At 45.5% G+C, this 14,027-nt stretch overlaps 1 protein-coding gene across 3 annotated transcripts in view; it reads right to left on the bottom strand.

Moving 5' to 3' along the window:
• The window catches only part of tsen2 (TSEN2 tRNA splicing endonuclease subunit), a 41,664-nt gene that overhangs the window by 26,829 nt on the left and 808 nt on the right, over positions 1–14,027 (bottom strand). For 2 of the 3 annotated variants that reach the window (XM_064967357.1, XM_064967356.1), the window contains exons 4-5: positions 8,808–9,375; positions 7,911–8,003 (exon numbers count right to left, since the gene is read on the bottom strand). In XM_064967357.1, the coding sequence (XP_064823429.1) occupies positions 7,911–8,003; positions 8,808–9,375 (661 nt within the window). The remainder of the gene's footprint in view (positions 1–7,910; positions 8,004–8,807; positions 9,376–14,027) is intronic. The other variant, XM_064967358.1, reaches the window with a different exon arrangement.

Raw genomic sequence — 14,027 nt, 5'->3', positions numbered from 1 at the left:
TAGGCTTGAAGTCATAAACGACGCAATGCTTGAAGCACAGCGAAGAGCTGCTGTCAAACGCACAAAAGTGCTGTTTGAATGAATCCTTACGAGCATGCTGGTGCCTACCACCGCTCAGTCAGACTGCTCTATCAAATCATAGACTTAGTTATAACATAATAACCCCCTGAAATACGAGCCTTAGGCCATTAATATGATAAAATCCGGAAACTATCATTTCAAAAACAAAAAGTTCATTCTTTCCTTGAAATACGGAATCGTTCTGTATTTTAGCTAACGTGTGGCATCCATAAGTCTAAATATTCCTGTTACATTGCACAACCTTCAATGTTATGTAATAATTACGTAAAATTCTGGCAAATTAGGCGGCCCAAACTGTTGCATATACACTGACTCTGCGTGACTCAACAATTTCACCTGGTTAATATTGCTTGCAAACCTGGATTTCCTTAAGCTAAATATGCAGGTTTAAAAATATATACTTCGGTGTATTGATTTTAAGAAAGGCATTGATGTTTATGGTTAGGTACAATCGTGCAACGATTGTGCTTTTTTCGCAAATGCGCTTTTGTTAAATTATCCCCCGTTTGGCGAAGTTGGCTGTCTTTGTTAGGAAGAAATAGTCTTCACACAGTTCGCAACGAGCCAGGTCACACAGTTCGCAACAAGCCAGGTTAGCAGGCAATATTAACTAAATATGCAGGTTTAAAAATATATACTTGTGTATATCCCCCAACTTTTTCACTCCGGACGCTTTGTATACCCCCCAACTTTTTCACTCCGGACGCTTTATCTGGACACGATTCGTCAGGACCTCCAACACCCGAAGCTAAGTAGTAACATTAACATGATGCCTTCTAATTTCAGTCGCTGTACTCGCCTTACGGCGAGGATAGCTGTGCTACAAGCCCGGCTTCAGACGCAATCGCTAGGCAAGGGTCATTTCAGTGTAGGAAAGGATGAAACAGCATCTGTGCCACCAGTAAGTACAGATAGTAGTATAAATCCCCTGGCACAGTCCCCGCAGCCGGACAACTTTCTCACGGTTTCTGGAAGGAAATGCTGTAGGAACGCTCAACCGGTGTTGCTCATTCAGGCGACAGAAACTTTCAACCGGTTTTCCCCATTAAGCAGCGAGTCGGAGTCAGAGGCCGAGCCTTCTCTGGTCTCTACTCCTCCCGTTACGGGGTCTGAGACGCCAAAGCTTCCCACCATTAGCTCTGACAAATTGAAAACTCTAGTCATTGGCGACTCCATTACCCGCAGTATTAGACTTAAAACGAATCATCCAGCGATCATACACTGTTTACCGGGGGGCAGGGCTACCGACGTTAAGGCTAATCTGAAGATGGTGCTGGCTAAAGCTAAAACTGGCGAGTGTAGAGTATAGAGATATTGTTATCCACGTCGGCACCAACGATGTTAGGATGAAACAGTCAGAGATCACCAAGCGCAACATAGCTTCTGCGTGTAAATCAGCTATATCCCATTTAGCAGACGCTTTTGTCCAAAGCGACTTACAAGTCGGCTGGGGCCACTACTTTTACATATGGGTGGCCCCAGCGGGAATCGAACCCACGACGCTTGGCGTTGCAAGCGCCATGCTCTACCGACTGAGCCACACAGGACACAGAAAGATGTGTCGGCGTCGAGTAATTGTCTCTGGCCCCCTCCCAGTTAGGGGGAGTGATGAGCTCTACAGCAGAGTCTCACAACTCAATCGCTGGTTGAAAACTGTTTTCTGCCCCTCCCAAAAGTTAGAATTTGTAGATAATTGGCCCTCTTTCTGGGACTCACCCACAAACAGGACCAAGCCTGACCTGCTGAGGAGTGACGGACTCCATCCAAGCTGGAGGGGTGCTCTCATTTTATCTACCAACATAGACAGGGCTCTAACTCCTATAGCTCCACAATGAAATAGGGTGCAGGCCAGGCAGCAGGCTGTTAGCCAGCCTGCCAGCATAGTGGAGTCTGCCACTAGCACAGTCCGTGTAGTCAGCTCAGCTATCACCATTGAGACCGTGTCTGTGCCTCGACCTAGGTTGCGCAAAACTAAACATGGCGGTGTTCGCCTTAGCAATCTCACTAGGATAAAGACCACCTCCATTCCTGTCATTATTGAAAGAGATCATGATACCTCACATCTCAAAATAGGGCTACTTAATGTTAGATCCCTTACTTCAAAGGCAATTATAGTCAATGAACTAATCACTGATCATAATCTTGATGTGATTGGCCTGACTGAAACATGGCTAAAGCCTGATGAATTTACTGTGTTAAATGAGGCCTCACCTCCTGGCTACACTAGTGACCATATCCCCCGTGCATCCCACAAAGGCGGAGGTGTTGCCAACATTTACGATAGCAAATTTCAATTTACAAAAAAAAAAATGACGTTTTCGTCTTTTGAGCTTCTAGTCATGAAATCTATGCAGCCTACTCAATCACTTTTTATAGCTACTGTTTACAGGCCTCCTGGGCCATATACAGCGTTCCTCACTGAGTTCCCTGAATTCCTATCGGACCTTGTAGTCATAGCAGATAATATTCTAATCTTTGGTGACTTTAATATCCACATGGAAAAGTCCACAGACCCACTCCAAAAGGCTTTCGGAGCCATCATCGACTCAGTGGGTTTTGTCCAACATGTCTCTGGACCCACTCACTGTCACAGTCATACGCTGGACCTAGTTTTGTCCCATGGAATAAATGTTGTAGATCTTAATGTTTTTCCTTATAATCCAGGACTATCGGACCACCATTTTATTACATTTGCAATTGCAACAAATAATCTGCTCAGACCCCAACCAAGGAACATCAAAAGTCATGCTATAAATTCACAGACAACACAAAGATTCCTTGATGTCCTTCCAGATTCCCTCTGTCTACCCAATGACACCAGAGGACAAAAATCAGTTAACCACCTAACTGAGGAACTCAATTTAACCTTGAGCAATACCCTAGATGCAGTTGCACCCCTAAAAACTAAAAACATTTCTCATAAGAAACTAGCTCCCTGGTACACAAAAAATACCCGAGCTCTGAAGCAAGCTTCCAGAAAATTGGAACGGAAATGGCGCCACACCAAACTGGAAGTCTTCCGTCTAGCTTGGAAAGACAGTACCGAAGAGCCCTTACTGCTGCTCGATCATCCTATTTTTCTAACTTAATTGAGGAAAATAAGAACAATCCAAAATTCCTTTTTGATACTGTCGCAAAGCTAACTAAAAAGCAGCATTCCCCAAGAGAGGATGACTTTCACTTTAGCAGTGATAAATTCATGAACTTCTTTGAGGAAAAAATTATGATTATTAGAAAGCAAATTACAGACTCCTCTTTAAATCTGCGTATTCCTTCAAAGCTCAGTTGTCCTGAGTCTGCACAACTCTGCGTGGACCTAGGATCAAGAGAGACGCTCAAGTGTTTTAGTACTATATCTCTTGACACAATGATGAAAATAATCATGGCCTCTAAACCTTCAAGCTGCTTACTGGACCCTATTCCAACTAAACTACTGAAAGAGCTGCTTCCTGTGCTTGGCCCTCCTATGTTGAACATAATAAACAGCTCTCTATCCACCGGATGTGTACCAAACTCACTAAAAGTGGCAGTAATAAAGCCTCTCTTGAAAAAGCCAAACCTTGACCCAGAAAATATAAAAAACTATCGGCCTATATCGAATCTTCCATTCCTCTCAAAAATCTTAGAAAAGGCTGTTGCTCAGCAACTCACTGCCTTCCTGAAGACAAACAATGTATACGAAATGCTTCAGTCTGGTTTTAGATCCCATCATAGCACTGAGACGGCACTTGTGAAGGTGGTAAATGACATTTTAATGGCATCGGACCGAGGCTCTGCATCTGTCCTCGTGCTCCTAGACCTTAGTGCTGCTTTTGATACCATCGATCACCACATTCTTTTGGAGAGATTGGAAACCCAAATTGGTCTACACGGACAAGTTCTGGCCTGGTTTAGATCTTATCTGTCGGAAAGATATCAGTTTGTCTCTGTGAATGGTTTGTCCTCTGACAAATCAACTGTAAATTTCGGTGTTCCTCAAGGTTCCGTTTTAGGACCACTGTTGTTTTCACTATATATTTTACCTCTTGGGGATGTTATTCGAAAACATAATGTTAACTTTCACTGCTATGCGGATGACACACAGCTGTACATTTCAATGACACATGGTGAAGCCCCAAAATTGCCCTCGCTAGAAGCATGTGTTTCAGACATAAGGAAGTGGATGGCAGCAAACTTTCTACTTTTAAACTCGGACAAAACAGAGATGCTTGTTCTAGGTCCCAAGAAACAAAGAGATCTTCTGTTGAATCTGACAATTAATCTTAATGGTTGTACAGTCATCTCAAATAAAACTGTGAAGGACCTCGGCGTTACTCTGGACCCTGATCTCTCTTTTGAAGAACATATCAAGACCATTTCAAGGACAGCTTTTTTCCATCTACGTAACATTGCAAAAATCAGAAACTTTCTGTCCAAAAATGATGCAGAAAAATTAATCCATGCTTTTGTCACTTCTAGGTTAGACTACTGCAATGCTCTACTTTCCGGCTACCCGGATAAAGCACTAAATAAACTTCAGTTAGTGCTAAATACGGCTGCTAGAATCCTGACTAGAACCAAAAAAAATTATCATATTACTCCAGTGCTAGCCTCCCTACACTGGCTTCCTGTCAAAGCAAGGGCTGATTTCAAGGTTTTACTGCTAACCTACAAGCATTACATGGGCTTGCTCCTACCCATCTCTGATTTGGTCCTGCCGTACATACCTACACGTACGCTACGGTCACAAGACGCAGGCCTCCTAATTGTCCCTAGAATTTCTAAGCAAACAGCTGGAGGCAGGGCTTTCTCCTATAGAGCTCCATTTTTATGGAACGGTCTGCCTACCCATGTCAGAGACGCAAACTCGGTCTCAACCTTTAAGTCTTTACTGAAGACTCATCTCTTCAGTGGGTCATATGATTGAGTGTAGTCTGGCCCAGGAGTGGAAAGGTGAACGGAAAGGCTCTGGAGCAACGAACCACCCTTGCTGTCTCTGCCTGGCCGGTTCCCCTCTTTCCACTGGGATTCTCTGCCTCTAACCCTATTACAGGGGTCGAGTCACTGGCTTACTCTCATGCCGTCCCTGGAGGGGGTGCGTCACCTGCGCGGGTTGATTCACTGATGTGGTCATCCTGTCTGGGTTGGCACCCCCCCCCTTGGGTTGTGCCATGGCGGAGATCTTTGCGGGCTATACTCAGCTTTGTCTCAGGATGGTAAAGTTGGTGGTTGAAGATATCCCTCTAGTGGTGTGGGGGCTGTGCTTTGGCAAAGTGGGTGGGGTTATATCCTTCCTGTTTGGTCCTGTCCGGGGGTGTCCTCGGGGGGGCCACAGTGTCTCCTGACCCCTCCTGTCTCAGCCTCCAGTATTTATGCTGCAGTAGTTTATGTGTCGGGGGCTGGGGTCAGTTTGTTATATCTGGAGTACTTCTCCTGTCCAATTCGGTGTCCTGTGTGAATCTAAGTGTGCGTTCTCTAATTCTCTCCTTCTCTCTCTCGGAGGACCTGAGCCCTAGGACCATGCCCCAGGACTACCTGACATGATGACTCCTTGCTGTCCCCAGTCCACCTGGCCGTGCTGCTGCTCCAGTTTCAACTGTTCTACCTTATTATTATTCGACCATGCTGGTCATTTATGAACATTTGAACATCTTGGCCATGTTCTGTTATAATCTCTACCCGGCACAGCCAGAAGAGGACTGGCCACCCCACATAGCCTGGTTCCCCTCTAGGCTTCTTCCTAGGTTTTGGCCTTTCTAGGGAGTTTTTCCTAACCACCGTTCATCTACACCTGCATTGCTTGCTGTTTGGGGTTTTAGGCTGGGTTTCTGTACAGCACTTTGAGATATCAGCTGATGTACGAAGGGCTATATAAATAAATTTGATTTGATTTGATACTGATTTTAAGAAAGGCATTGATGTTTATGGTTAGGTACACATTGGAGCAACAACAGTCCTTTTTCGCAAATATGCACCGCATCGATTATATGCAACGCAGGACACGCTAGATAAACTAGTAATATCATCAACCATGTGTAGTTAACTAGTGATTATGATTGATTGATTGTTTTTTATAAGATAAGGTTAATGCTAGCTAGCAACTTAACTTGGCTTACTGCATTCGCGTAACAGGCAGGCTCCTCGTGGAGTGCAATGTAAAGCAGGTGGTTAGAGCGTTGGACTAGTTAACCGTAAGGTTGCAAGATTGAATCCCCGAGCTGACAAGGTAAAAATCTGTCGTTCTGCACCTGAACAAGGCAGTTAACCCACTGTTCCTAAGCAGTCATTGAAAATAAGAATGTGTTCTTAACTGACTTGCCTAGTTAAATAAAAAGACTAAATAAAGGTGTAAAAAATTGTTTTTTAAATAAAATAAAATACGCCCAAATTGGTGTCGAAAAATACCGATTTCCGATTGTTATGACAACTTGAAATCGGCCCTAATTAATCGGCCATTCAGATTAATCGGTCGACCTCTTGTAAAGGGTCTAGATTATTCTTGTGTAAATGCGATACTTCTGTTTATTTTTTATAAATTTGCTAACATTTCTAATAATCTGTTTTTACTTTGTCATTATGGTGTATTATGCAGAGATTGATGAGGGGAATAAACAATTGAATACATTTTAGAACAAGGCTGTATCGTAACAAAATGTGGAAAAGGGGCCTGAATACTTTCCGAATGCACTGTATACCTGACTTGCTGAAATATAATTTTAAAATGGTTGGTGAAGAACAACATTGGCAGGGCAATTCAAGCACAGCCAAAATGCATTGATAATGTATTGGGCCTATAGCCTATGGCACAAACCTCATTGCTACAGTACTTTCTAATAGGTTACTGTTGCATAGGCTTACGATGTTTTAAAGACATTTTAAAAAGTTTGAGCAGTAGATCTCGGCCTGCATTTTGACTCAGAAAGTGATCTTGGCTCAGAAAAGGTTGCTTTACAACACCCTAGATAATGGCACTCTAGTGCACTAGGGGCACAGTATTGATGGTGGTAGTGGATGTGTCATCAGGACAGGGAGGGTGGTGGGGACAAGGGACAGGGAGGGTGGTGGGGACAAGGGACAGGGAGGGTGGTGGGGACAAGGGACAGGGAGGGTGGTGGGGACAAGGGACAGGGAGGGTGGTGGGGACAAGGGACAGGGGGGTTGTGGGGATGGCGGTGAGTTGAGTACCTCAGCCTCACTTCAGAACACTACCAGCTCTGAGGTCAAACAATCAACTCCAATACTTCTCTACCTGGTCAAGACCTCACACCAGCAGGCCTGGTCAAGACCTCACACCAGCAGGCCTGGTCAAGACCTCACACCAGCAGGCCTGGTCAAGACCTCACACCAGCAGGCCTGGTCAAGACCTCACACCAGCAGGCCTGGTCAAGACCTCACACCAGCAGGCCTGGTCAAGACCTCACACCAGCAGACCTGGTCAAGACCTCACACCAGCAGACCTGGTCAAGACCTCACACCAGCAGACCTGGTCAAGACCTCACACCAGCAGACCTGGTCAAGACCTCACACCAGCAGACCTGGTCAAGACCTCATACCAGCAGACCTGATCAGACCTCACACCAGCAGCTCATCAGAAAAAAGAAAACCATGTATTGTGCTGGAGTTGAGCTTTTGATTATTCCAGAGTCATGAGGACTGAGTGTCCAAGCACTGACACAAACACATTTCATTAACACAACTCCTCATCATCATCAGATCCAGTTATGACAATACAATCCTCATTAACATGTTATTGATTGCGTAGAGAGTGTGTAGAGTCAACCCCTTGTTCTGAACCATAGTTTGGCTTTGATAGAAGAATACAGAGAAGAGCAGAGTGGATGGTGTCTTACCTCCTCCAGAGTCAGTTGAAGGTACTCTAGCAGTCTGAAGGGGTTGACTCTACACACTCTCCTCGCTGTCATCCCTGGCCCTGCTCTGCCCTGCTGGAACACACAGAACCACAAAACATCAGTTAGAAACATGATCCCAGGATGGTCTATGTAAGATCCCAGGGCCTCCGACACGTCGCAGTGTTGAGGCTTCACTACTGCCTGGCGTTTGATCCCAGGCTGTGTCACAGCCCGCCAGGACCGGGAGTCCCATTGGACGGCCCACAATTGGCCCAGCATCGCACCAGGTTAGGGGAGGGTTTGGACAGGGGGGGGGGCTTTCCTTGGCCCCTCGCACTCCAGCGACTCCTTGTAGCTGACCTCAGTCATCAGTTGAACAGTGTTTCCTCCGACACGTTGGTGCGGCTGGCTTCTGGGTTAAGTGAGCGGGTGTTAAGAAGCGTAGCTTGGCGGGTAACGTTTCGGAGGACGCATGACTTGACCTTCGCCTCTCCGGAGCCCATTGGGGAGTTGCAGCGATGAGACAGAATTGTAACTACCAATTAGATATCACAAAATTGTGGAGAAAAAGGGGGTAAAAAAAACACGAAACAACGAATAATAATTATAGATCTAAGATCCCAAAACACATCAGTAACATTATTATTATTATATTACATGTCAATAAGAACACTGTTAGCAAGGTCTGACACAGTAGGCCTATGCTACACAGAACACAAGGTTTTAGTTTATACAGACCATCACACTGAATAACGAGTCAGACCAGGGTTATTCCTGACCACAAGACCTGACCAGGACAAACTCCTGATTACGACTAGGGCTCAGAGGTTTTCCTGGTTGGGCCACCTGGTCAGGAACAACTTGTGAGAAAATGTGTTAAATGATTTGACACTGTACCTTGACAACACTATTCTCCTCTTCCATCACCAGTACATACTCATACCCACGGTCTGCCCCCTGTCGGTCTGCCTCTGTCTGTCTGTCTCTCTGCAGGGTGAGGGTCTCCAGCACGCTGTCCTCCAGGCGACAGCCACAGTCAACCAGCCAGTCATCATGCCTGGGGCACCGGACCGTAGACAGGGCCGCTGGGTCTATCTGCTGTGGCTCCTGGGGGTACAGCTCAGACAGTGGGTCGAACCCTCCGTCTACTTGACTCCTAGGCCTCTTAGCCTGGGGACACTGACTGTCCTGCTCCCCCTGATCCTCTGGGCTCCAGGAGGCTGATGCCTGGCCCTGCTGTACCACTGTCCCTGCCTGCTCTGAGGCCATGTCTTGGGGGTTACCTGCCCCTGCCCCTGTTTCCTCACTCCTGTGAGGGCTGGCTGGGCAGTCATCATTCCCATTTTCCTCTCTGAGCCCTGGCTCCATTGGCTGACAAAGTCTCTGCAGTATCTGATTGACAACCTCCTCTTCCAATCCTTGAGCTAGGAGTACGTCCCGTGCCCAGCTCAAATGCTTCTGGTACCTGAGAGAGGGGAGACAGGTAGACTCATGCGGTGTAACTCGTAGACGGAAATACACTACATGATCAAAAGTAAGTGGACACCTGCTCGTCAAACATCTCATTCCAAAATCATGGCATTAATATGGAGATGATTCCCCTTTACTGCTGTAACAGCCTCCACTCTTCTGGGAAGGCTTTCCACTAGATGTTGGAACATTGTTGCAGGGACTGCATCTTCCATTCAGCCCCAAGAGCATTAGTGAGGTCGGGCACTGATGTTGAGGCGATTAGGCCTGGCTCGCAGTCAGCGTTCCTATTCATCCCAAAGCTGTTCGATGGGGTTTAGGTCAGGGCTCTGTGCAGGCCAGTCCTCTGTGCAGGTCAGTCAAGTTCTTCCACACAGATCTTGACAAACCATTTCTGTATGGACTTCGCTTTGTGCACGGGGGCATTGTCATGCTGAAACAGGAAAGGGCTTCCCTAAAATTGGAAGCACAGGATCGTCTAGCATGTCATTGTATGCTGTAGAGTTAAGATTTCCCTTCACTGGAACTAAGGGGCCTATCCCTAACCATGAAAAACAGCCCCAGACCATTATTCCTCCTCCACCAAACTTTACAGTTGGCACTATGCATTCGGGCAGGTAGTGTTCTCCTGGCATCCGCCAAACCCAGATTCATCCATTGGACTGCCAGATGGTGAAGCGTGATTCATCACTCCAGAGAACGTGTTTCCACTGCTCAAGAGTTCAATGGTGGTGAGCTTTACACCACTCCAGCCGACGCTTGGCATTGCGCATGGTGATCTTAGGTTTGTGTGATGCTGCTCGGCCATGGAAACCCATTTCATGAAGCTCCCAACAAACAGTTCTTGCTTCCAGAAGCAGTTTAGAACTCAGTAGTGAGTGTTGCAACCGAGGACAGGCGATTTTTACGCACTTTAGCACTCCGAGGTGCGCTTGTGTGGCCTACTACTTCTCGGCTGAGCCGTTGTTACTCCTAGACGTTTCCACTTCACAATAACAGCACGTACAGTTGAAAGGGGCAGTTCTAGCAGGGCAGAAATTTGACAAACTGACTTGTTGGAAAGGTGGCATCCTATGACTGTGCCACGTTGAAAGTCACTGAGCTCTTCAGTACTGACTACTGTCATCAATGGATGTGGCTGAAATAGCAGAATCCACATATTTGAAGGGGTGTCCACATACTTTTGTATATACAGTTGAAGTAGGAAGTTTACATACACTTAGGTTGGAGTCATTAAAACTCATTTTTCAACCGCTCTACACATTTCTTGTTTTCTATAGTTTTGGCAAGTCGGATAGGACATCTACTTTGTGCATGACAAGTAATCGGTCCAACAATTGTTTACAGACAGATTATTTCGTTGTTGCGTCAGGCAACAACATTGACGAATACGCTGATTCGGTGTGCGAGTTCATTAGACGCAATCTCAACCACACTGCACACTGCCCTAACTCATCTGGACAAGAGGAATACCTATGTGAGAAGGCTGTTCAACGACTACAGCTCGGCATTTAACACCATAGTACCCTCCAAGCTCGTCCTCAAGCTCGAGACCCTGGGTCTCGACCCCGCCCTGTGCAACTGGGTACTGGATTTCCTGACGGACCGCCCCCAGGTGGTGAGGGTAGGCAACAACATCTCCACCCCGCTGATCCTCAACACTGGGGCCCCACAAGGGTGCGTTCTGAGCCCTCTCCTGTACTCCCTGTTCACCAACGACTGCGCGGCAACGCACGCCTCCAACTCAATCATCAAGTTTGCGGACGACACAACAGTGGTAGGCTTGATTACCAACAACGACGAGACGGCCTACAGGGAGGAGGTGAGGGCCCTCGGAGTGTGGTGTCAGGAAAATAACCTCACACTCAACGTCAACAAAACTAAGGAGATGATTGTGGACTTCAGGAAACAGCAGAGGGAACACCCCCCTATCCACATCGATGGAACAGTAGTGGAGAGGGTAGTAAGTTTTAAGTTCCTCGGCATACACATCACAGACAAACTAAATTGGTCCACCCACACAGACAGCATCGTGAAGAAGGCGCAGCAGCGCCTCAGGAGGCTGAAGAAATTTGTCACCAAAAACACTCACAAACTTCTACAGATGAACAATCAAGAGCATCCTGGCGGGCTGTATCACCACCTGGTACGGCAACTGCTCCGCCCACAACCGTAAGGCTCTCCAGAGGGTAGTGAGGTCTGCACAACGCATCACCGGGGGCAAACTACCTGCCCTCCAGGACACCTACACCACCCGATGTTACAGGAAGGCCATAAAGATCATCAAGGACAACACCCACCCGAGCCACTGCCTGTTCACCCCGCTATCATCCAGAAGGCGAGGTCAGTACAGGTGCATCAAAGCTGGGACCGAGAGACTGAAAAACAGCTTCTATCTCAAGGCCATCAGACTGTTAAACAGCAACCACTAACATTGAGTGGCTGCTGCCAACACACTGACTCAACTCCAGCCACTTTAATAATGGGAATTGATGGGAAATTATGTAAAATATATCACTAGCCACTTTAAACAATGCTACCTAATATAATGTTTACATACCCTAAATTATTCATCTCATATGTATACGTATATACTGTACTCTATATCATCTACTGCATCTTTATGTAATACATGTATCACTAGCCACTTTAACTATGCCACTTTGTTTACATACTCATCTCATATGTATATACTGTACTCGATACCATCTACTGTATCTTGCCTATGCTGCTCTGCACCATCACTCATTCATATCTTTATGTACATATTATTTATCCCCTTACACTGTGTATAAGATATTAGTTTTGGAATTGTTAGTTAGATTACTTGTTGGTTATTACTGCATTGTCGGAACTGGAAGCACAAGCATTTCGCTACACTCGCATTAACATCTGCTAACCATGTGTATGTGACAAATAAAATGTGATTTGATTTCACTTACAATTCACTGTATCACAATTCCAGTGGGTCAGAAGCTTACATACACTAAGTTTACTGTGCCTTTAAACAGCTTGGAAAATTCTAGAAAATTATGTCATGGCTTTAGAAGCTTCCGATAGACTCATTGACATCATTTGAGTCAATTGGAGGTGTACCTTTTATTTTACCTTTATTTAACCAGGAAAGTCAGTTAAGAACAAATTCTTATTTTCAATGATGGCCTGGGAACAGTGGGTTAACTGCCTGTTCAGGGGCAGAACGACAGATTTGTACCTTGTCAGCTCAGGGGTTTGAACTCGCAACCTTCCGGTTACTAGTCCAATGCTCTAACCACTAGGCTACCCTGTATTTCAAGGCCTACCTTCAAACTCAGTGCCTCTTTGCTTGATATCATGGGAAAATCAAAAGAAATCAGCCAAGAACTCAGAAAAATAATTGTAGACCTCCACAAGTCTGGTTCATCCAAATGCCTGAAGGTACCACATTCATCTGTACAAACAATAGTACGCAAGTATAAACACCATGGGACCATGCAGCCATCATACCGCTCAGGAAGGAGTCGCGTTCTGTCTCCTAGAGATGAACGTACTTTGGTGCAAAAAGTGTAAATCAATCCCAGAACAGCAGCAAAGGACCTTGTGAAGATGCTGGAGGAAACAGGTACAAAAGTATCTATATCCACAGTAAAATGAGTCCTATATCGACATAACCTGAAAGGCCACTCAACAAGGAAGAAGCCACTGCTCCAAAACCGCCATGAAAAAGCCAGACTACAGTTTGCAACTGCACATGGGCACAAAGATCGTACTTTTTGGAGAAATGTCCTCTGGTCCGATGAAACAAAAATAGAACTGTTTGGCCATAATGACCATCGTTATGTTTGGAGGAAAAAGGGGGAGGCTTGCAAGCCAAAGAACACCATCCTAACCGTGAAGAACGGGGTGGCAGCATCATGTTGTGGGGGTGCTTTGCGGCTATACATCCGTGCAACTTATTGTGGGAAGCTTGCGGAAGGCTACCTGAAATGTTTGACCCAAGTTAAACTATTTAAAGGCAATGCTACCAAATACTAATTGAGTGTATGTAAACGTCTGACCCACTAGGAATGTGATGAAAGTAATAAAAGCTGAAATAAATCACTCTCTACTATTATTCTGACATTTCACATTCTTAAAATAAAGTGGTGATCCTAACAGACCTAAGACCGGGAATTTTTACGAGGATTAAATGTCAGGAATGGTGAAAAACTGAGTTTAAATGTATTTGGCTAAGGTGTATGTAAACTTCCGACTTCAACTGTATAGTGTATCATAAGATGAATGCACTAGGTTGCTGTGTGTGAGTGTCTGTTAAATGACTCAAATGTAGAGGAGTGAGATCTGCAAGGCCATGATGCTGGAACTAAAACACAGATCAGAGGTCAGACTGAGGGTTTACACTGCTAGTTTAGTTTGTTAAATAACATGCTGCTGTTTCCTGCCATGCTTCCTCTGGTCAACTCTTTCAACTCAAAACATTTCACATGTATCAGAATGTGGACTCTTGTTCTATTCTGATCTATTCCATTGTACTGTATATTCATTCCACTGTACTCTGTCATAACATACACCTGTCAGCAACGGGTGTGGCTGAAATAGAAGAATCCACTAATTTGAAGGGGTATACACATACTGCTGTATATATATAGTGTACCTTCAGAATTCAGA

The sequence above is a fragment of the Oncorhynchus masou genome, chromosome 6, assembly GCF_036934945.1.
Source record: "Oncorhynchus masou masou isolate Uvic2021 chromosome 6, UVic_Omas_1.1, whole genome shotgun sequence".
Taxonomy (NCBI): domain Eukaryota; kingdom Metazoa; phylum Chordata; class Actinopteri; order Salmoniformes; family Salmonidae; genus Oncorhynchus; species Oncorhynchus masou.
The sequence above is the reverse complement of the archived record's forward strand: the minus strand, read 5'-3'. Positions and strand labels throughout refer to the sequence as shown.